This window comes from Ischnura elegans, chromosome 10 (assembly GCF_921293095.1).
Source record: "Ischnura elegans chromosome 10, ioIscEleg1.1, whole genome shotgun sequence".
Lineage (NCBI taxonomy): Eukaryota > Metazoa > Arthropoda > Insecta > Odonata > Coenagrionidae > Ischnura > Ischnura elegans.
This window is the reverse complement of record NC_060255.1, coordinates 26,533,245-26,556,501: the sequence shown is the minus strand read 5'-3', so window position 1 is coordinate 26,556,501 and position 23,257 is coordinate 26,533,245. Positions and strand designations below refer to the sequence as shown.

General features: G+C 38.4%; 1 protein-coding gene across 2 annotated transcripts in view; it reads right to left on the bottom strand.

Annotated features, from left to right (window-relative positions):
- Positions 1 to 277: 277 nt before the first annotated feature.
- The window catches only part of LOC124166584 (pinin), a 30,259-nt gene continuing 7,279 nt past the window's right edge, over positions 278 to 23,257 (bottom strand). For both annotated transcript variants that reach the window (XM_046544154.1, XM_046544155.1), the window contains 5 exons: positions 22,840 to 22,995; positions 22,376 to 22,514; positions 16,394 to 16,711; positions 12,182 to 12,415; positions 278 to 1,077 (listed from right to left, as the gene is read on the bottom strand). In XM_046544154.1, the coding sequence (XP_046400110.1) occupies positions 962 to 1,077; positions 12,182 to 12,415; positions 16,394 to 16,711; positions 22,376 to 22,514; positions 22,840 to 22,995 (963 nt within the window). In that variant the 3' untranslated portion in view covers positions 278 to 961. The remainder of the gene's footprint in view (positions 1,078 to 12,181; positions 12,416 to 16,393; positions 16,712 to 22,375; positions 22,515 to 22,839; positions 22,996 to 23,257) is intronic.

Below are 23,257 nucleotides of genomic sequence, written 5' to 3'. Positions count from 1 at the left end.
GCGGGTGACTCCGTAAAAGTTATCACCGTGGCTAATCTTAGTATACTTCAATAATAAAGAAGTATTTCCAAAAGATAAAATAGGTCACAGAAAATCCAACAATACTGTATTTCTCCGAATATAGCCCCCCACCAATTATAAAGCTTCATTTTTGGGAAAAAAATTATAAAACGCATAGGAATATAGTCCCCCCTCTACTTTTACCACAGGTATTTTTGGAAAAAAAGGGGGGATTATATTCAGATAAATACCTTATTTCAAATAAAAGAATAAACACTAGGGTATTGATGTGTTTTTGTAATTCCACATAATCAAAACAAATTTGTAAAACTACAGATTACAAAAGATAATTTCTACCAAACAATTTGCAATTTTAACATAAATGTCTTTTAAAATTGATGGTTTTACATTTATATTAAGATAAAATCCATTACACTGATGCTAATTGGAAATAAGAACTTGGAATTCCAAAATATAGCACAAGACGAGTCCTTCGATGAGTTGATTTTTTTCCCAAGGCAAAAAGCTCAGGAGACAGTTAAAGCATTCTTCAGCTCAAACACAAAAATCACTCATACGGTTCCAGCAGCACAATTCCACAGATTATGAAGAACTAATATCGAAAATGATTAATGGACTACAAGATGCGTGAAATTTGGTGGGCATATAGCCAAATATTTCTGTCCATTTCAATATTGTTGCAAACACTGTAGGCTGAATATTCATGAAAATTTACAAACTTCTTTAATCATCTTCAGTAATTGGCAATGAATAATTCCCATGCTCTTACACAATTTCAAAGTTGAAGCCAAATGGCTAAAGAATAGTTTCCGCTTAGCATCTTTGAACAACGTATTTCAGCTATTCACACATGCCATCCAAAAATGAGCTTGAGGAAATTGAACACTATTCATAGTACAGTTGTAAGACACAAACTTGTCAACTGACTGGGATCCACACATCACTCACATGCAGGTTGAAATTCTTCTTCAGGAGGCTCAGCATCTGCAATCGGCTCAGATTTCCCATCAACTTGAACTTCAATGGGATCACGTTCCACCTTTATGATTTCACTTTCTGAAAAATGATAATAAAATTCATATCAACATACAGAGCAGAGCCTTCTTCTGGTGGAATAAGCAATTAATTGTTAAACTAGAACTGTGTGCAGCAAATAATGGATTTATTTAAGACCTCAGACTCAGTATTTTAATTTTTCATCTGAATTTAAATTCACAACAGGATGAACAGAATAGGTGCCAGAAATAGCAAAAATATTTTTTTAAATCTGAAATTCCACCAAGCACAATTTAAAAATATACCAGGCTAATATTTTAATACAATAAAAAAATAAGTGGAACAAGAACATTACTCCAGATGCTTGAACATTTCTAGTTTCAAACCTGTACTTCTTTTAAAAATCACAGTTCTTTTGCAACTGCAATATTTTAATATCCAAATGCAGAAATTTTTTTCACTAAATTTTACCATATCCATAAACTGGAGACAAAATACAGTAGAACCTTGCTTGTATGATGACCTCACCTAAACACTTTTTTTGGTCCCGTGAATAACTCCATATGAGCCCTTGTATTTCCAACCTCAGTTATGAATCTTGTCACTCATACGACAACCTCAGTTACAAAACGTATTTTTCCAGTCCCATGATATAAAATACCTCACTAATACGATTTGACAGAGAACTGTTCTAGGAAAAGATTGCAGCATGCACTCTGCTTTTAGTCACACGAGCAGGCGTACTGTGTACACATTAGACAGAGATGGCAATAAAGAATAATAAGATTTAATAATTGATGATGCTGTTTATTAGATATTAATTGTAATTTTAGTAGATGATCATTGATCCAGAATTATGAAATATGGAATATCAAACTCTAATGGAAGATTTTCTAGAATGTTTCCAACATTTTGTTTTCTGTCACCCCAACGAAATTATGCCCAAACGAGCCAATAAAAGTAGTCCAGAACCAAAATTTTGGCTTCCAAAGTCATCCAACAAAGATAACAGTACTTCTAATATGGACGTAAGTCATTGGTGATTCAACATGAGCAGCATGCATTGTATCATTCCGAGGGACTACCCCCACATTTGACGAATGTAGGTAGGGGAAGTTGCTTATGCTGATCAAAACTGACTAAACTTATGAGTCAGAGGGTTTAAATGAAACATGGTTGGACCTTGAATAGCTACTAGCTTGACTCTGCAAGGTGGAAATCCTTCATTTTAAACAGAACGGGAGTTAACGTGAAAGCCCTGGGAGAATAACTCACGTTGGCAATCGTGACATAATCATTGAAGTCAAATTCAAGGTGTGGCAGTCCCTTTTGACTTGGGAATGGTTGAGCACCATTAGATTGAAATACAAAAAGTGTCTGGTGTTCATCATCATTAGTCAACAATCCTAAGATTGGCTTGATGCAGCTCTCCATTTCTCTCTCCCATCCGCTAATCTCCTCATAGCCACATATTTATTCTCTTTCACATCCTTTATAACCTGTCCTATATACAGTAAAACCTCTATGTAGTGAACCTCTTTACATCGTAAACCTCCATACTTCGTACCAACCCTCCGGTCCCGTCAGATTTACATGTAAATTTATAGGCAAACCTCTATATAGTGAACCTCTTTATCTCGTAAAACCTCTATATATCGTACCAACAAGACAGCCCTGAGACGGCCTAACTACCTCCGCAAATCGTACCAAGACAACTAGAGACCATTAATGCAGCCATGATTACCTACGTGGAATGACATTTTCAGCGATAAATGTTTCACGCTTATTTTTTTCTTATACACCTTTAATAATTTTCACGTTAACCATTAGTTAGGGCATCCAACTACCCTAATCATATATTAAGTGACGGTAAATGAAGACGGAACACATCGTTTTCTCTCGAATCATGGTCAAAATCGCGCGATAGCACTCGCTTTCTGTTACTTATGGCTTTATTTTACTGTAGTGCTTACATACTACGTTCAGTTCATAAAAGAGGCGACCAGCGCAGCCTATAATCACTTACTGACGGAAATATTTCAACTAACTTCACTTCCATCCATGGAGACAGAATTACTCGACCGCATTGCTACTTCCGCTTCTGAAATGAAAACATTTCATGAATTTTCCGCGACTTGAAATAAATCAAATACAGTTTCGCAATTATTTTATTCCCATATTTCCCGGTGTAGCACTTTCTTACTACTGCATAGGTAATTTTTTCGATGCTTTCGTGAACGATCGTAGTTTAAAATTTTTTGCGCTTAGCGACAGTCATATGTCTTGCCTGCGTATTTATACCGCGAAATCTGACTCTTCCATCGGGGTCTGGGACGTCAATTTCTAGCAATACTGAACGAACATCAATCCATGCGCGACAGTGTTAGGTGAAGGAGACAGCTAATTAGCTGAAATGCGGTAGGGCAATGAAATTTTTTACCGTCGCCGCTGCATTCTGAAGTAGTTCGCCCAGCATTCTCACCGGGAAATTACGTCCTTTCGCAGGCCTAGCGTTTCTGTGTGCCCTCGACAGAGTTTTTCTTCGGAACGCTACGTGCATTGTATTTTGGAGAGAGGGAGTTCAACAAAATTTTCAAAATTACGTTCAATTTTTTGTCTATTTTTTGCAGTAGTCACGTGTTTACTTATTTTTTTATATTCTTTAACAAGTCGCATGTTATAAGAATGATAAATCAATTCTTAAAGATATAATAAGGAGTATTTTTAATTATTTGCCATAAAATATGAAAATTACTTAATTAATCATAGGCTGATGATGGTTTCGAGAAATAAAAGAAGGCGACTGCTTGGCATTAGCACATAATTAGCAATTTTCCTAGCCATCAACGAGGACAGGCAGAAGGCAGTGACCTTTGGAATACCTTCATTCACACTCACATTTATTTTAAACAACCGAGGAAAAACAGAAGAAACTGTATACAGTAAAACCTCACCTTAACGAACTCCCGCTAAACGAAGAACTCCGTTCAACGAACAAATGCTATTGGTCCGGCCAATTGCCTATCTAAACACATTAGTGAAAAACCCCGATGAACGAACTCCTCTTTTACGAAAACTCCCGATCAACGAAATGAAATTTCGGAGCGATCGAGTGAAATTCACCTCCCAATAACCAATTTTTCCGGTTAAATTTTTATTTTCATAAGAATAATTTAATATCCGTAGCGTTGGAGGGCAAATCAGAGACTTCCACTGAATAAGCCAATCAGAATTGTCATTATTAACCGTAACCATAGCCTTCCGTCGTGTGTTTCCGCCGACCCCAACTCGCGGCTCGCGGCGAATTGCGAAAAATGTTAACGCTGACTTTCGTAAATAACTCAATGTCCCAATATTTACACGCTCAAAGATATGATATCGAGAGCTATGTACTTCAATCGCATTCTTTTGACGGTTGTTTAAGATACTTTACAGAATTACAACGCGTAAATTCCGAGAAGCTTTTTTTTTCACTCGCCGCCATCTTGGATAACTTCTTTAAAGCCGATGTCCCACGGTCAAATTTGCGTCAAAATATTTTTGGACAAAAATTTTGATGCAAATATTATGATACAACTGGACTGGGGGTGTCCCACGATGCATCTCATTTTGATCAAAAACAAACGAAAGACGATATTTATGTAAACAACTAGGAAACTTGTGGAGGTGGAGGATTCTTTCTTTTTAAGCAGGCGAAATTGTTTGAACAGGCCTCTTGAACATTAAAGATGCGAAAAAAAGAAAACAGAAGGAATGCTGAACTTGGCCTCGGCTGGAAAAGGGGTATGAAAGCGTTGGAATAAGCATGCTAAACATGTTGGAGAAGGAGTTGGTCGCCGATGTTCCCGTTTATTATCAATAATAATTGACGACAAGTCAATATATTTTCATGTCCCTTATCAGCAAGGTTGAGGGCAGAATAAAACGCCAGGATACAAACGTGAGGCAGTTTATTCCCGCGAGGAAAATGTTATTAATAAATGATGGACATTGTGGTTGAGGAGATGTTATGAATAGTGCTGTAAGCGTGCATTTAAATCACATTTTTCTCTCCTAATCTAGCAGTTTCTAAAATAAGGTCCTTATCCTATAATCATAGTAATAGAAACGGGTAGCTGTAGTGTTTCACAGAATCGTCAGTTCATATTAGTCATTTCTCCAGCTGCTCGCTCGCATTGTATGCCTTCCATAAAGCGTAAAATTCGGCCTTGATACCTTAAGTAAATCTTTTATTATTTCCAAAACATCCCTCCTGGTATTGCGATTCTAAAGATCGCTTCCTTTCTATTTAAGATCAACTGATTATTACGGATTTCCTAGTTGAGAGCTTCCATCGCCTATCACTAAGACAAATTTTTGCTCATATTTACCTTTAGGGCCACACCAGGCGATGAAATAGACGATCACGAACATATATATATATTTGAAATAATGTTTTGTGAATTCACTTCGTGGTATCGTGATATTATAAATTTAAAACTAAACCTTTTAGTATTCCATACAATACTAATGAAAAAACTCAACCGGTTTCGATCTTTTCAGGTCCTTATCTAGAGGTTTACGATTAAGATAACGACCTGAAAAGGTGGAAACCGGTTGGGTTTTTAATGCATACTGTGTGGAATACAACAAAGTTTATTTTTGTGTCCATAATATACATAATTATTAATTAAAATACTCATGCAGACGATAAATAAGTTTAACGTATTTGGCCTGTGTGTCAGCGCTTGGCGATGCTTTTTTGTCAAAGGCCCTGTGATTGGTTGGTTTCATCCAATAGGGTAGTTTCCTTCATCAAAGAAAACAAAAGGCATTGATTGCGATTCGTTACCCACCATTAGTGTATTCATAATATACAAATTATTTCGTTTTATAAATGCCGGTGTAGACGAATGGCAATGGTCCATTTTTATCCTCATTTGAAAAGGGCCAGATTGGCGCCCATGCGATGCCACTCCACGTGACGTCACAGGGACCTAGTTTCTATAGGAGAAGATAGGAGTTATACGTCGTCTGAGGTTACCAATGCATGCATGAGGCGCAGAGCTCAGGGAAGCATGTCTTAATAATCAATTATTAAAACTGGCTAAGGTCGGAAAGTTTTCCTCGTTTGATAAGGTACTAATAATCCTTATTTAAGCCAAGCGCTACCAGGCGGCAGGGCACTAGGCTACCCGCTGGCAGCCTGCGACGTATCAGCGCTAAGCCTCGCCTCAAGGTCACCTCACCGGGCGGAGGGGGAACCAGAAATACGACGTACGGAGAGATTTCCCATCATTCCTACTAACGCGTCGCGTTTTCGCGCGCTTGAAAATTTTCACTTTTCATTTAATCGCGAAAAATAGATATTATCATTTAAAAATCTAAGAGCGTGAAATACGTACTCCAGGAGTAATAATCTTTCGATTAAGGCAATAAAAAAATAATAGGAAACCACCCTATTGGATGAAAATTTAGAACCTGTCCTATCCATTTGTACAAATCGGTGATTTGTACAAACGATAAGACCAAAAGCCAGTTGGACAAAATTTTGACCGTGGGACAGGGTGCGCGTCAGTTGCATCAAATTTTGATCAAAATATTTTGACGCAAATTTGACCGTGGGACATCGGCTTAAAATTTAACTAAATTACGGAAGATACAATGTGCGCGCTAGAAGATGAAAGCCAAAATTTGCATCTCTTAATTATCTTTAATATAAGACTCAGTAGTTACTCTTGTTTCATTCACATTGTTTATTTCAACATCGTCTAAAAAATAGGAGAAACTTTTGCATTTGCCGCAATCGTGGATAAAAAATATTCGCACTTAAGACACGAAAGCCAACATTTCCCATTGATCTAGACGTTACTTGAATTGAGTGCTTTATACTAAAGGTCAGTCTCTGTCTGTCGGCGATTGTAGCGATGTCCTAACGTGATGTGAAGCGGTGTTGATTTTCTCCTGAGAAAAAGGTTTGCGACGGCCGTCAATTGTTGCATGAAGAAGACGATTGGCCCAGTCTAAATATGCCATGTTTAGACTGGGCCAATGGTGATGCCTCACCTCTGTGATAGCAGCAAAAATCCATGAATGACTGCGGGATTAATTCAGCGGTGGTTGGCGGGAGTTGATGCACTCATGGGGAAAGTAGATTTCTTCCTCGATCGCTGCACGGGCCCAAACATAGGACTAACAATAAAAAATGTGCGTGTTATTTTCTTCCCCCCAGCTGCAATAGCTAAGATGCGACCTCTCGACCGAGGGGTCATTTCTGCGGCAAAGCGGCATTACCGTCGGATTTTAGTGGAGTTTTTGGTTTGTCGAATGGATGTAAGGGATCGGCAAAATTGAAGAGGACCATTTTGCAGGTAATGCAAGGGCTTTGCAAAGCTTGGAAGCGTGTCGCACCTGTCACCATATTTAGTTATTTTGCAAAAACCGGGTTTGCAGTCAACAGCATCATTATCGTGACTTATTTTACTTCAGTAACTCCTGCATGAGGCCTTCCAAGCTGTTTTCTTATCGGGAGTTGTCAATCCAGTTTGCAGTCAATCTGCGACCACGCGATGGAGAGTGATGACGAAAGCCGTGAATCCTGGCAGGGTCTCTCAAAAGTCATGAATATTGAAGGGTCGTTTGATGAGTTCACTAGAATAGACTCAAATTTCGTAATCCGCGAAGCCAGCGAACTGAGGGTTGCAGAATATAATTTATCGAAAACTCATTTTTCAAAATCATGACGTGTATTTTACTTTGAGAACTCCTGCATAGGGCCTTTCAAGATGTTTTCTTATCGGCAGTTGTCTATCCGGAATGCGATGGAAATGATGCTAGTACAATGAATCATTTACGAAGCCCGCGACCGCAAATATTGCTATGGAGTATTCTGGATTCGACTACTATAAAGAAATGCTGCCACCCACTGAGCTTTAATGGGTCGACGAAAGTCGCACTCGCACCGTTATGGTAGAGCGATCTTAATTTCATGATGAAGCTATAATTGGCGCTGTTACTTTAACTTTATATTAGTAATGGTCAAATCTATCGAATTCTTAATTTTTCAGTGTAAACTTCGCGAATACATGTACTCTATTTCAAATGTTGAGAATAAAGGGATGGCCTCGCACTCACCGCTACGTTGCATACATTTTTGAAAACCGATGAAAAAGCACGCGAAGTGATTGAATAATACGAACTGAGGCTTCCTAAATGTGGTCTATTGCCCGCGATTTGCATTGCAACTGAAGAAATCAGCACTGTTTTGAAGTATGCGAAGGTAGAATGAAGATAACGCATGCAGACTTGCTTCAATTTCCGAGCCCCTAGAATGATGCAACGTGCGCATCACCTCCGGGGAACGAACTCCCGATCAACGAAACGGCAAAATTTCGGTCCCTTGAGTTTCGTTTAAGGGAGGTTTTACTGTATATAGGCTGCACAAATAAAAAAACTCAGGCAGTTAAGTACAAGGATGAAGAAATTATGTTTAGAAATATAAAACTATTGTTCTTTCCTCCGAACACTATAAGTAAATTACAACTCATAGACCAGCGAATTATTTCTTAGGTCAAAAGGCATTAACGAAAATAGCTAGTGATTTATTTATAGTGAAAATGACATTAAAAAGTGCTCATAGAATTGAAAACATTATTTCGAAAGAGTTTGAAAAAAATTTTAAGCAAACCCATTAACTAATTTATTTTCTAAAAAGGCCTCTTGAACAATTTACTTTTACCTTTGTGTAATCATTAAATTGTAAATATATGTTCGCTTATGCATACCTATATGTTCAAATATATTAATATAACGGCTTAAAAGACAGTAGCACCTTTCATTTCCCAAGGATATGAAAAAACCCCTACCCTACCCCTAAAACCTCTCTATAGTGAACCTCCATACATCAAATTGCCCAAATTTTGGTCCCCTCCATTACGATGTAAAGAGGTTTTACTGTAACTCATTCGGGGCCGTCGCTTGCCCTTTTTCCCTTCCACTTGTCCTTCAACGATTGTCTTCATCAGACCATCGTGCCTCAAAATGTGGCCAACTAAGTTGTCCCTTCTTATGCTTTATGTTTTTCGGAGGCTTCTCTTTTCTCCCACTCTCCTTAGCACTTCCTGGTTACTCACACGGTCAATCCATTTTATCTTCATCATTCTTTGGTAGCACCACATTTCGAATGCTTCCACTCTTGACTTCTCTGCTGCTGTCAACGTCCAAGCCTCGCTTCCATAGAGAAACATACTCCATATGTAGCATCTGATGAATTGTTTCCTTACTTCTATGCTGGTATTTTCAGCTGTAAGAAGATTCTTCTTTTTGTAGAAAGCCTGCTTCGCCTGCGCTATTCTACTGTGTATTTCTTTCTTGCTCCGTCCATCGCTGGTAATTTGGCTTCCCAGGTAAGGGAACTCGTTCACCTCTTCAAGCTTATGCTTTCCTAGGTTGATGTTTGTTTTAGCTTCCTCTCTTTTGCTGCAAACTAATATCTTAGTCTTCTTTTTGTTGATTTTCAGCTGATATCTGGCCATTGTCCTTTCCATGTTTGTCAACGTCTTCTTCAAATCCTTCTCTGTCTTGGCTATGACTGCTATGTCGTCAGCAAATCGCAGCATACTAATTTTTTCTCCGTGGATATTGACACCCAAAGCTTTCTGCTTGATTTCGTTGATTGCTTTCTCGGTGTAAACATTAAAAATTAAAGGGGAAAGCGCACAACCTTGTCTCACCCCTTTTTTTATTCTTGCTTCTGCACAGTTTTGTCCACATTTGATCACAGCTACTTGGTTTTTATGCAAACTATGAATAATTCTACGATCATTGTAGAGTACGCCGATTTCTTTCAAAATTCTAAGCATTGAATTCCATTCCACGTTATCAAAGCCCTGCTCTAAATCGACAAATGCTATGAAGGTTGGTTTGTTTTTCTCCATTCTCTTCTCTATTATCATCCTAAGAGCCAAAATTGCTTCCCTTGTGCCCCTGCTTTTCCTAAATCCGAATTGGTCCTCATCCAGGAATTCTTATGCTCTTCGTTCAATTCTCCTGTAAATGATTCTTGTCAGAATCTTCGACGCATGTGTCGTCAGGCTTATGGTCCTAAATTCTTCGCACTTCTCAGCTCTCTTCTTTTTGGGTATGGGAATGATGATGTTCTTCTCGAAGTCACTCGGTAAATCTCCTGTTGAGTACATATCGCAGATAGTTTTACACAGTTAAGACCTTTTCTCCTACATTTTTTATTAACTCTGCTGGAATGCCATCTATTCCTGGGGCCTTATTCTTTCGCAGGTCTCTTACTGCAGCGTCAAATTCCGATCTTAAGGTGCTTGCTCCAATGTCATCCTTCCCAACTTCACTTTCCACTTCGAGAACTTTTGAGCTAAGTTTGCTCCCGTTGTATAATTACTCCAGGTATTCCTTCCATCTCTCAGCTTTGTCTTCGTTTTCAATTAGAATGTTTCCATTCCTGTCCCTTATGCTATTACATTTTGTGTTTCGTTCCTTGAAATGGTTCCTCACTATTCTATAGGCCGCTTCCACTTTCCCTTTTACGAGGTTATTTTGTACGTCCTCACATATGTTCCTCATCCACGCTTCTCTGGCTTTCCTCGCTTGGCGGCAAATCTCGTTCCTTATTCTCTTGTAGCAAGCCTGTCCTTCCTCAGTATTCGTATTCTTATACTTTCTACGTTCTTCAATGAGGTCTAGGATTTCCTCCGTGATCCTTGGCTTTTTCTTAACACATTTTCTTATTCCTAGAACTTCTCTAGCCGCCTCCTGAAATCCACTTTGGCACGACCGGAGTTTAAGCCCCTTATTCGCCAATTGGCGTATTGGCGGCGGTTTCTAGAACTATTTTTCCCGCGCGCTATGGTTACAAAAATTTTATCAATAAATCATAAATTTTATCAAATTTTATTTGTTATTAAAGCAAAAACCTCAGAGTAAGGATTGGGGAGAGTGCGCTTTGGCTACTGCGCATGTAGTCAAGATCCCGCACTTACATCCCACACTTCCCGCACTTCTTTCTCAGCCTTTCTCCTCTTTCATTTCTATTTCCTAATCCATATTTTCCTGTTATTCTTCCATCCTGGCCTTCGCCGACGACAGCATTCCAATCACCTAAAACAATAAGGTTTTCTTCGCCCCTTACCTGTTTGATTACTTCCTTTATATCATCGTCTGGTGTTGTTATCATAAATGGGAAAGCAAAACATTAAATGAAAGCAAATCACACAGCTTGTGAGTTGAAGGTTCCAGCACTACATTCATGGAAGAATGCTGATAGAGAATCTATAGATTCAATATATTCAGTCTACTATTGCCAAAATTCATTTTGATACAGAAACAACATCAAGAGGGGAGCTCTGCTCGGCACTTTTGTCGGCAGCTATTTTTGTTCATTCATCACTGGCTATCATAATGGCAGTTGCATGGTTAGTTTAATTGCTCACTTAAAAAAAGTGATCTAAACACTGGAAAAATCTTAATTTCAGATATCCCAGGAACTGTGTGTTCCAGATTATCAATGGTACGGTACACCCATTCCTCGCTTAGTGCGATTTCAATTGGCACAATTTAAATATAGTGCAAATTCGTTCCTCAGGGAAACATTCCAACGCTGCTTAGCCTAATCAAATAACCTTTAATTCTCTCTTGATAAAATGTGACCTTTCGCCAAGTACACACGAAATTACACTCACTTTACGCATATTAATTAGAATTGTTTGCCTCAAATTTTATTCTTTGTTTATATATTCTTTGAAATCCATTGCTGTGCAATGGGCAAAAACATCACTAGCTTTGAAAACAAAGAGTGTCAAAGCGATATTGCATGTAAGTTTAAGCTCACGACGTCGACAATCCACAATATTATTCTGAATTAAGACGAGGTTAAAATGTCAGCGACATCAGTCGCACCAACTTCAGCTAAGCGGTCAACATGACCTACCAAGATTTTCTACAATATCTGAGTCAAAATTTTTCAAATTACATTTCAGTAAAAAATAAAAACTCTTTCAGAGATCCCTATCATCTGTGCCAAATTTCAAGAGACTGCTCAAGTGGAAGAGATCCGGAATTTGAATACTTCAGTAAATGAAGCTACTTCTTAAACAAATAAAGAGAGTGTGTATTAGAGATTCATAGATAGCAAATTATGATATCGCGAAGCACATACCCATTGGCTCTTCCTTCACCTCCACTGGAGTAACTGTCTCTGCGTCTTGATTCTCAACTGGACTTGACTCCACAGTTGGCAAGTCTGCAACTTGTGAAACTTGCTCCATCATAGGTATACAGCTTTCTGAGGCTTCCATCTCTTCCTCCACTTCTTGAACAGGCTGTTTTTCAACCACTGACTCTAAAGTCATGGATGTATCTCCAGCACCAGGCCTGATTACAGTTGATGCAACTACAGCAAGAAAAAGCATATGAGAAGTCATTAATTCACAACTAACCAGAAAAAAAAACTGCAAAACAAAATGAGGAGCTAAGTTAAATAAAGCCTGAATCATAGAATCATTTTTTCGAACCCGTCAGACTGACAGCTCCACCAATAGCTTTTCGGGACCAAAAAAGTGATCGCTCAAGTCATCATTTTCTGAATCACACAGTCATTCCCCCATCCCTTTTTTAATGATAACTCATTCTGTCACTTACATACAACTGTCACTCCATTAAAAACAAAATCTGGCATTACAATCATTGTTAGAGGCCATGCTTTCTGATTGGCTGAAAGAATGTGCAAGTGATGGCTTCAGCAACGGGAAAAGGGATGCAACCAGAGGTGGAAAATGAGATAGGATTCCCATCCCAGGAGCCATCACAGAAAATGATAGGATGAAATGGCCATTTTTCCACCATCATTGGAGTGATCCCTAGGGCTGTGCTGGAAAGCGATGGGAACAATGATTGTGTGATTAAGGGCTATACAGTAGAGCACCAATTGATTGATATATTGATGACGATATTGATTATCCACTCACTACCAAAGACCCTCACAATGTCTAACTGGAATTCCCTGACTATTGAAAACCATTTACAACAAATCCACAGACAGTTGACTAATAATATTACATACCGTATATCTCCGAATATAGTCCCCCTCTGAATATAGTCCCCCCCCCCAATTTTGAGACCTCAGTTTTGGGAAAAAAATTTAAATGTAAAGGAAGGCAATTTTTCTGTGGTTAGCAAGTTAAGATTCTAGATTCGATAAAAACTATTGTTTTCTGTGAAGATTAAGAACAAATCTGTTCACATATTTTCCATCACAACAAAATAACTATACCTAAAACACGTTGTGATCCATTGCATGTATCAGTAATTTATAGTTCCTTAACCAGATGTAATGAAGAAATGAGAAAAATTTTTAAGTATCCAAGGCTATTGTATTTTTTAAACCTTCACAAATCATTAATATTTTTGATTTCCAAATGACTACAGACAATGTCAATATATAAGCTTTAACTTAAAGCCCATAAACAGTATTGCATTTGGCCCTGAAACTTCCTTAGATCCAGTGTAACACACCCATCAAATCATCACAAATCCAAGTGACCTGAAGAATTTAGGAATCTAAATAAAATTGTGTTAAATAAATTATAAATATCATAAAAATATTGTCATCAAATGCCTGATAAGCAAAATAATTAAACTACAGGACTTACAAATATCAAAGTAATAAAATTAAGAAATAAACTTTTTCCAACAAACATTAAAACTGAAAAAAAATTATATCAATTTTCAATGCCTCGTCGTGAATCATTGCATAAGTAACACAAAGAGCTTCTGCTCTGCATTTGCGCACAAATTCGACGATATTTTCCTCTAATTCTTTGAATCTGCCGCACCGAGACCCCCGAAATGACTTCCGCAATGTATTAGCGCTTTGCAAGCGCTGTAAATACTATGATTTACGGCGTATTCTGCAACGGCTATTTTTAAATTGGCATCGAAACTCCGTCTTTGATGGCCTCTAATCTGCCGCAGGATTGATCCTCATCTTTCTACATGATCCATCACCTCACTGTTGAACGTAAAATTATTTTTAATAAAGAAAATATCGCGGAAATAATTGCGAAACGTTATGCGACGTAATTTATCGATCCTACTTACCCTGGCGAATTGAAGATAATCCTCAATAAATTGATCACACTTTCGATGCTGAGTCGCTGTATTTCGATCAAATGCAGAAATGCCGGCGCTTCTGGTTTAAAGTCGTCGATTATTGCGCCTTTTCAGAAACAAATGCATCACCTATAGCGCATTCTTGTCCTGCGAAGGCGGTAAAGGCAGTGGTTGTAAACACGAACCGCGCGGACGTATAGTAGCTACGGACGCAATGAAATGCTAAATCGTCACGAAAGGTTCACTTCATCTGTTTATTTTTCGCAATTATTTAAATCATGTAATTAATAAATGAGCGACGGGTACATATACTATTGATTCAATTCTAGTGTTCGATTAATGTAATGATAGTGTGTGTTTAGTTTTCATTTTAATTATTTACTGTTTTGCGTCATTAAGTGATCAGTGTCGATTGAATTATTCTAACAATACTTTTCCAAGAAAAATTAGCGGCTACCCGATGGATTCCGTGAAAACACATATTCGATATGCTATTTGAATAGGAAGAATCGTATCTGTACAACAGTTGTGGTAAAAATTGTCTTAATTTCCGGTAAAACGTGGCAGTATTTACTAATATCTCCGATTATAATCCTCATAAATATACTCAAATAGAAAGACTACGAGAACATTAGCCATTATGCTGTTATTTATAACTTTATGGTCACCTTTAGTATGCTAAACTGGATTACACTCGATTATAGTCCCCCCCCTTACTTTTCCGCGGCCATTTTTGGAAAAAAAGGGGGGACTATATTCGGAGATATACGGTAATTCACCAAGCAGAGTGCATTGCAATTCATTGGGACACACAGGTGTACTTTGCCCAATTAAGATGCTACCCATTTTTTTTCAGATTCCATTAAAATGAATACATGAATGTTATAGTACATCAATGTAGACTAATTAGATCAATAATTGCTATAATATCTATTTTCAGACTTTAAGCATGAAAAAAATTTCTGACATTTTGAGAAATTATCAGGGTAAACTAAACATCATACATATTTCTCTCATCCTCTGAACATTAGGTAGCTTTGACATTTCACACAATAAGAATCCACATGCTGACAAAATTTAAGCAACCTACTGGCTGGATTACTTTTGTTTAATGAGAGGTTGAGAAGTGAAGGTACATGGGGCAGCCACCATTAAGGTCCACTGCAGCAGGAGAGAATGCTAGAGGCCCTTTACTAAAGGCCTTTTTACATGGAGCACGGAATTGCACAGGTTAGAACTGCATTAATTTCTAAAATGTCGTGGAATTGCCTGATTGCATGAATGAAATTAGAACAGGGCTATTTTGCCATCTCACGTCCACGCATTCTCGCATGTGTTCTAGCAACTCACCGCTTTACACGACGCAATTTTGACTGCACCGTCGTACACACGGCAGATTGTGCAGGTACGTGCCCCGTGTAAAACGGCCTTAAGAGGCCCTCCAAGCACTGTCTCTCCAGAGTGTGGCACGCTTACTCACGCACCACCAGATCTCAGAGCTGAAAATTTCTGATACATCTTTCCCTTCCTGAGCATCAGACTGAGGCTAGTGGCAGGTGGAGCCTCATTGGGTACACCACTCAAATAAAGCCATTCTCTTCATTTTTGAACTCAAGGAGTCGAACTCCTATCAGAAGTATATTTGGGAATATATGTTGTGTACAAAATAATATGCCAACAGGTTTGCTCCAATCATACATGGTCAGATGAGTTATGGATGGCGGGCCATTTCTTTTGGCACCATCCTGTCTAGCAAGAATGAGACCCATTGGTGGGTCACACTCTCTTCCCAAGTGCAACAAGTTTTATCCTCCGCAGTGGGACCCACTGGTAGGTCACACATAACTTCTGGTCGCATAGGTTACTATCTCCAGAGCAGAGACATCAAGTTTAATGAATGCAACTTCTCCATTTGATACAAGCAGAAAACCATAACCTCTTCGGTTCTGGCGTATTGTATAGAATACACCGACGTTTGAATTTTTTTCCGCTTGGCTAAGTGAAATGTCATTATTGAAACTTATTCAGGGTTTCCTAACAGATGAACGCATCATACAGAAGCACACAAATCGCTAATTTTGTCCGTTAACATCAAACTAACCAGAAAACTTTCAATTCAGACCAAAAATAACGGCGTATATCAAGGGACTGTAAAGGATAAAATGAGGGAAAATACTACATTACCAATCTAGAGCAGGGTTAAGGTGAAACCACTGGTGGGTCACCCCTCAGAATTTGCTAAGGTACGGATGACACTTACCAGATGGGATGGTGCCAAGAATGTCGTCATCATCCTCATCCATGCCCTCAAAGTCATGGTCCATGGAGCGGTCCCAGTCATCATCTTCCTCCACCTCCCCCTCCTCCTTGGATTCCATGGCCTGCAGTCTTGCCCCCATGCTTGGCCTCATCCGCCGTCGGCCCCTCCGAAGCATTCCACCCCTCAAGCCCATGCCATTGCCTCCCCACCCCCTCTGCCCATCCTCACCCGCATCCACAAGCCCTTGCCTCCACTGCGCACGCTTCTCAATAGCTCCCAGTTCAGCGTGTACATCTTCACGTTTCTTCTCAATCATACCTGTGAAGGCAAACAAATCTAGTACATTTCCTTATAAAACAGATTTTTAAACTATGTATCACGTGAATACTTGAGAAAGTGTGCGACTAGCATTGTCACATAAAAATGCTAATTCTTACTGTAAAAATTATTTCAATGATCCAGGTTAAATACAAAAATAGATGTAAATAAACCAGATGAATCGTGAGATCAATCGTTGAAGTAGCATTCACGCCCCTTTTAAAACAAGGGATGCATTGCTGTGACCCTTTGAGCTTTACAAATTTTGGTCACCAGACCATTTAAACCAAATTAAATAAAAAATAGTTCTTTGAACTACTAAAACTTAATAAAGTAGAATCTCGATTATATGAAGCTGTATATTATAAAATTTCGATAACATGAAGTGAAATTGTCGATCCCAGCAAAAAGCCAATGGTAAGTACATGGTGCAATTTGAAAATTCGAAGTTTCAATAGAATGATTTTTTTTGTAATTGCAAATATTGGACTCAATCCCCAGGAGCTAATGGAATTCATTTATACAAACAGCGACTAAAAATTTGCCAACAAAGTTAGTTATGATGGAGAAGTAGCAAAAAAATCTGCTTATCTGACTTTGGTGCATCAAAAGTGTGAAATCAGGAATGATAATGCAACTTTGGATGGGAAAGGTTCATCTCTAATAACCTAAGGTGGGAATCAAAGGGAAGTGGGAGTTCACTCAAAATATGATGGCTGACACAAAGCACATACATACCTACCTACCCTACCGATCCTACTTGTAAACATCACATCGATAACACTTTAGTCTGTTTACCATAGGGTGGCACAAGGGCCCGCCAGCTACATGAGTTGGTCCTTTCCTCCTCCCGACGCTCGCAGCTAAGGTACCTGGCTGGGCCGTGCACCACCCTACGGTATACAGACTATGTGCAGTTTAACAATTGAGGAAGGTTGCGCACAGTTTTTCTCACATTCCCACTTCAACCCTATGTAATTGAATCATACCAAGAAAATGTTGCAAGCCTTCATAACATCAAATTGCTTATATTTTAACCTTTTCCCTACTGTACACGTATATACATATACGTGTGGACGTTTACTGACCCGGGAGACGACGGGCATATATATATGTGTGAGATTTTCCCGGCCAGGCGATCGAATGCCCTATGTATACGTTTTCTAGCTCCCCCCCCTTTTAGGATGATCGTAGGTTTACGACGTCTTTGTCTCTGGACCTAACGCTTCGGGGTTTAGGATTAACCCTCGGGATCCGGGAGAAGGTACCCGGACCCTTCGTCTTTTAGAACCCCTCTCAGCGGTACGGGACAGCAGTCATTCAATTGTTTATACAGTCAATTTTCGAAATAAATATTTGTTCATTTCTCAAGAAATATACACTAAGAATTGAATTATTTGTCTTTTCAGCAGCGTTTACAATTTTTAAACGAAATTCTACAACAAATATTAACTTATATCTCGAGTTATGTATAAACATCAACATGGAAATTGATGCTGCGTTAAATGCGTTAATAATGGCCTTAGAACTTCGTTTAAAATTTGACAATGCTCAGATAAAAATGAGGAATTCAATTCAAAGGCTGTAATTTACGTGCAAGCAACAATTATCCATTTGCTAAATACATATAAGTATTACATAAGTTGACCGCGAACCAATGCCGCAGGTATGGTCGTAAACCCGGAAAGGAGGGAGCACAGCTACTCTCGGAGTCCGAGATAATGCGAAGTCCCAGCGTGGAGGGGTCGAAAATGGTTCAGCGAGACCCTTCTTAACGAATGCCCTCCAAAAATGCTCCGTACCACGAGAAAGAAGAGTCTCTTGGGGCTCAGTACAGCAGTCATGCTAAGACGAAAACTCCGCCGTCTCGAAAGGGTTAATATTCTCGTGGATTAATAACCGATCTCGTGACAACATTTTTCAAATCAAGTCAAAAATATGGAGAGGAGGGAGAATAAACTCACTCAATCTATTTAATAAAAATGAATTGCACGACCTTAGTCTCGCAAAAACTCGAAAACGGCCGGACCGATTTGGCTAATTTTGGTTTTAAAATGTTAGTATAATTACAAGGAAGGTTTAAATGGTGACAATATCATTCTTCAGAGCCCATGAGGCCCTGGAATGGACCCTGACCAATTTCCATGAGATATACATGTAAAGTTCGTTATTGATGGCGGCAGACATTTTTTCTTTTACACATTTAAATTAGTGATAATCATCACATATATTTTAAGTATATGCCATTGGAGAGAAAAATATTTAAAGGCAAATTCTTATTTTTGCAATCGATTTTTGTTTTCCGCATGTTAAACAGTGAAGTTTGGAAAAACATTCATAAAAATGCTGAAATTTTAGCGTTTTCAACTTATTATCCCCTTGACGACCGCCAGTATTGTTGATGTAGTTTGACTACTCTTTCTTAGTTTATTCACAAAATAATGCTTTGATTTAGTATTTTAGATGCACAATTGTCATTATTTATTCACAAATTTAGTGCGCGAAAACATTCTTCCCTTACTTAAAATTAATTTTGCTACTACTGGTTTATTGTTTATGCTAAGGGAGTCATTCGTTTATGTAGTTTGACATAGCAATACTAATAACCGCTAAGTGCGCAAGAAATTTCTTCACTTTGATTATTTATGATTCTAATGAGATGACGACCAAACTTAGGTTGTTGAATTCAATCAAATGTGCGACGAGCTACTTACATGCTAACCATACTGATGACTAGCAAGACACAGATGATAATAATAACAGTCGTATTAGTATGGCAGAATTGCGTTCTTGAGTGACTGGAAATGAAGTGGATAGGCTTACAATGCAATGAGTTCGCGAACATCAAATACAACAACAGTGAGCAAGACACAATGAAATTGATCGATTAAGACGCAGTGCTCCTGTGATCCTGGAACGAATAGCATTCAACTACGATCGAGTTGTATATTGTTGTGCCGATAAATCAGTAACAGTTGGGGAAATAAAAATTCCTTGTCAACATAGCAAGGCGTTAAAGTACAGCAGTGAATCTACTGGATTATGCTGTGCTGCTGGAAAAGTAAAATGACCACCACCACCATTGGTGCCACCACCACATCCATTACACTCATTAGTTTCTGGAATGGGAAATGATTCTAAATCCTTATTGGCCAACATTAAAAAATATAGCAGTTGTTTTCAAATGATTTCTTCATCTTTGTAAATTTAAACATCAAACAAAATGTATAAATATATTTGACCGGAAAACGGTAAACTGTATTGTAGTTAATGTAGATGAAGTTATTATATTTATAAGGAAGTTTTATTTAATAACCACATTTAATAGTGATAAGCCAAAAACGGTACTGACTTAAAAAAATTGAAGGTAGGTACTTATTTGTCGACATAATTATCTGCAACACAATGATTAGATAACCATGGTTGAAAGGCGGCACAAACATCCACAGATATTTTGTAACAAAAATTAAACAAATCAGTATAGCCGTTTTTGAGTTTTAGCAAGAAGAACTAACTGCAATTGATTTATCTATACATTGATATGAACGTTATACAAAGTTCACCCGGTCATCTAGTGATGGATAAAATATTTTTGATTTTAAAGGCTCATCTTTAGAAACAATGCTACAAGGATGGTGGGGGAGAGGCAGGGGAAAATACTTCGGTCGTCAAAGACAGGAGGTGGGGAGAGGTAGTTTATACAAGAGTCATTACTGAAGGCGAAATGGCTCCTCTATTGCTCATTCTTGGAGTGGGGGAAAACGATTCTGTGCATTGAGTTTTCGCCAAAGCACCTTGCTAGCTATCCACGAAGGAATCGGCTCCCGGCTGTCTTTCGTTCTGGAAGTGCTGAATCATATGGAATGGGCCTAGACTCGACTAGAATGCCTCAGCCTTAGGACCAAGGAATTATTCAAACCTTCCATTTCCTGAATTGTAAGGAGCTTGTGTGGCATTACTTATGATTGATCAGTATTTGTAAGGGTGGTCCCCGACTTTTGCACATAACGCGTTCCCGAAAATGTGTATGTGAGTCGAATGCACGAAAGTCAAACCAATGAGTTCCATACTAATCAGGGGTTACGTTCCAAAAGAGCGAAATATACACCAATGCCTCATATAGTGCAAGGGATTCGTTCCTTGAGGTCTTTGCGCTATACGAATTTGCATTAAATGAGAGCGCTTAAACATTAGGAAGATAGGGTTGTATTGCTGGTAGCATAGGTGTTGGGTATCAAATTTCCTCTAAGCCATATATATTCATATTGATAGCCATGAAAAACCTTACTCATATAAACTTTAAAAGTTTAAAATATCTTTAAAAGACTTTTATTCACGAAAAAAAAATTTGTGCGTGCTTTGAAATTCCCTCCTGTTGTGCAGGTGGGCTACCATCTGCTATCTCAGGGGTTCGTGATGCATTGCTGGCAGTTGACAAATTTTCAAATCAGCCTAAAAATTATTATTGTGTCACCCAGGCCCCTTTGTCGCTCATCCATACAACAGGCTAGTGCTAATTTGAATACCATTTCATTGCTCGTGGAGTTTGTGAATGATAAATCATAACTGACTTTAATTTGAAGTCCCCCGAGACATTAGCAGCGACGTGAAACAGTCTTTAAATTCCTTAAAACCTGACCCAGTTTTCCTTCCCTGACAAAGAATGAACGAGATTGCATTCTTTTCCAAAACAATATCATCACGTCAACACTAATTAAGGGGGAAAGGAGCCACTTTCAATCACAGCTTGGAGTCCATCAGAAAATGTTTCGGTGACTGCACTATCAACACTTGCAGATTCATCTAATATTGACGCACTGAAAATACCTGCTTGCCGTATGAAATTCTAGAACCAGCCGGAGCTTTCACTAAATTTCTCGGAGCGATTACCACCCTCGTCTTTTTGTATAGATTCACAATGAACTTTCCGTATTTGTTGACCGCTTGGTTGAAGATGGTGCGGCTGAGGTTACTGAAGTTTTAACTTCATCTCTATTCAGAATAAGGCATCGTGAGTTTAAACTTCTGCATAATATCTCTTTGATGCTCTCCATTTTCAAAGCAATTGACCTCTTTCAATTTCTCTTTTAGGTTTATGGTTTTTCTTGATAACTTCTTGATTTTTCTACCCGCATTCCTATTTTTTGCCTTTGTTCTCTTGGTTTTTACTCTTTATGGCTCCATTGAAATCACCTTCTACTGCTGCACTGCATTCCTGTGTATTCATGAGATGCAGAGAGCCTACGACTGCTGGGAGGGAATAATGAAGCCATTGTGTTTAAGACTATAGCAGACCCTTTCATGTGTTGATGCTATTCATACGCAACTCTGCCACCGCTCCATTTCTCCCCCTTGAATACCGATGACCTTGAAGGCTTTAGCGTAGACCCTCTACCTGGAAGTCAATTGCCCAATAACCTATGACGGCAAAAATTACGTCTCAAACCATATTGCTTAAAAATAACTCATTTGCACTGGCTCCACGCTTTGGTATCTACAGACTTAAGGGATCAAATGAAACAAAATCAAACGTTTTTGCGACTAATTAAAAGGTTAGAAATTTGATCATAAGAAGTGCTGATTTCTCGGTCCCACGGACTTCGTATAATCAAGAGTTTACTGTATCAGTATTTTTGTCAATCATTAACCTTAGCCTATACTTACGAGCAACAGCTTTCTGACTTGCAAGGAGCCTCTCTTCTGATCGAGCACAAGGTATTTTAGGCAAGTAAAAAATATGAGGCTTGGTTCTTGTTTGAATGAAATTGAGGAGATACCTATGCTTTGCTTCCCATTCATCTTGCTGTAAACAGAAATAATAACAACATTAATGAAAATGAACCATTAAATGGGAAAACAACCCATCCCGTTCAGTGAAAACTTAAGCACAAAAGCATAATACAAACAGATTGTATCAAGCAGCTTTTGTAGAAATAAAAACTATGCCCATTTGATTACTTTATAGTAAGATGCAAAAGAACTCCTATCCAAAGAATACTTGAGCAACCAATGGACAAGAGAGTTCTTAAATGTAAGGTTTACAATCAAATGGAAACATAGGATTCCTAATCTAGTGAAACATTTTAGATGCCCTAACAGTAATACCCTGTAAAATAAAATTAACAGACCTCCTTAATTCTCAAGATTTTCAGTTCAATTTTTCGAATCTCAGCCTGTTTGCGCTTTCTGTCCAAGAACAGCTCTTGTCTCTCTCTCCTCAGCTCCTCCCTCTCCCTCCTTGCTGCTTCCTCAAGCTTCTTCTCCACTTTAGCCCTCTTCTCTTCCTATAAAATTAAAAAGCCATTTCCTGAATACCAATACATTTTTCACCAACTAAGCTTTATTTGCAACAATAACCTGCTATGCAACTCTGCAGTCTTCCAATTATTCAAACTAAATTAATGTAAACAGCAACTAAGCAAAAAATGCAGTCATGTATAGCAGAAGTATGGATAACTGATAAAACCATAAATCCATTACTAGAGCATTAGCAAAATCATACAAGTGCATTAAAGACAAATATCAATAACTTCGATAAACTATACA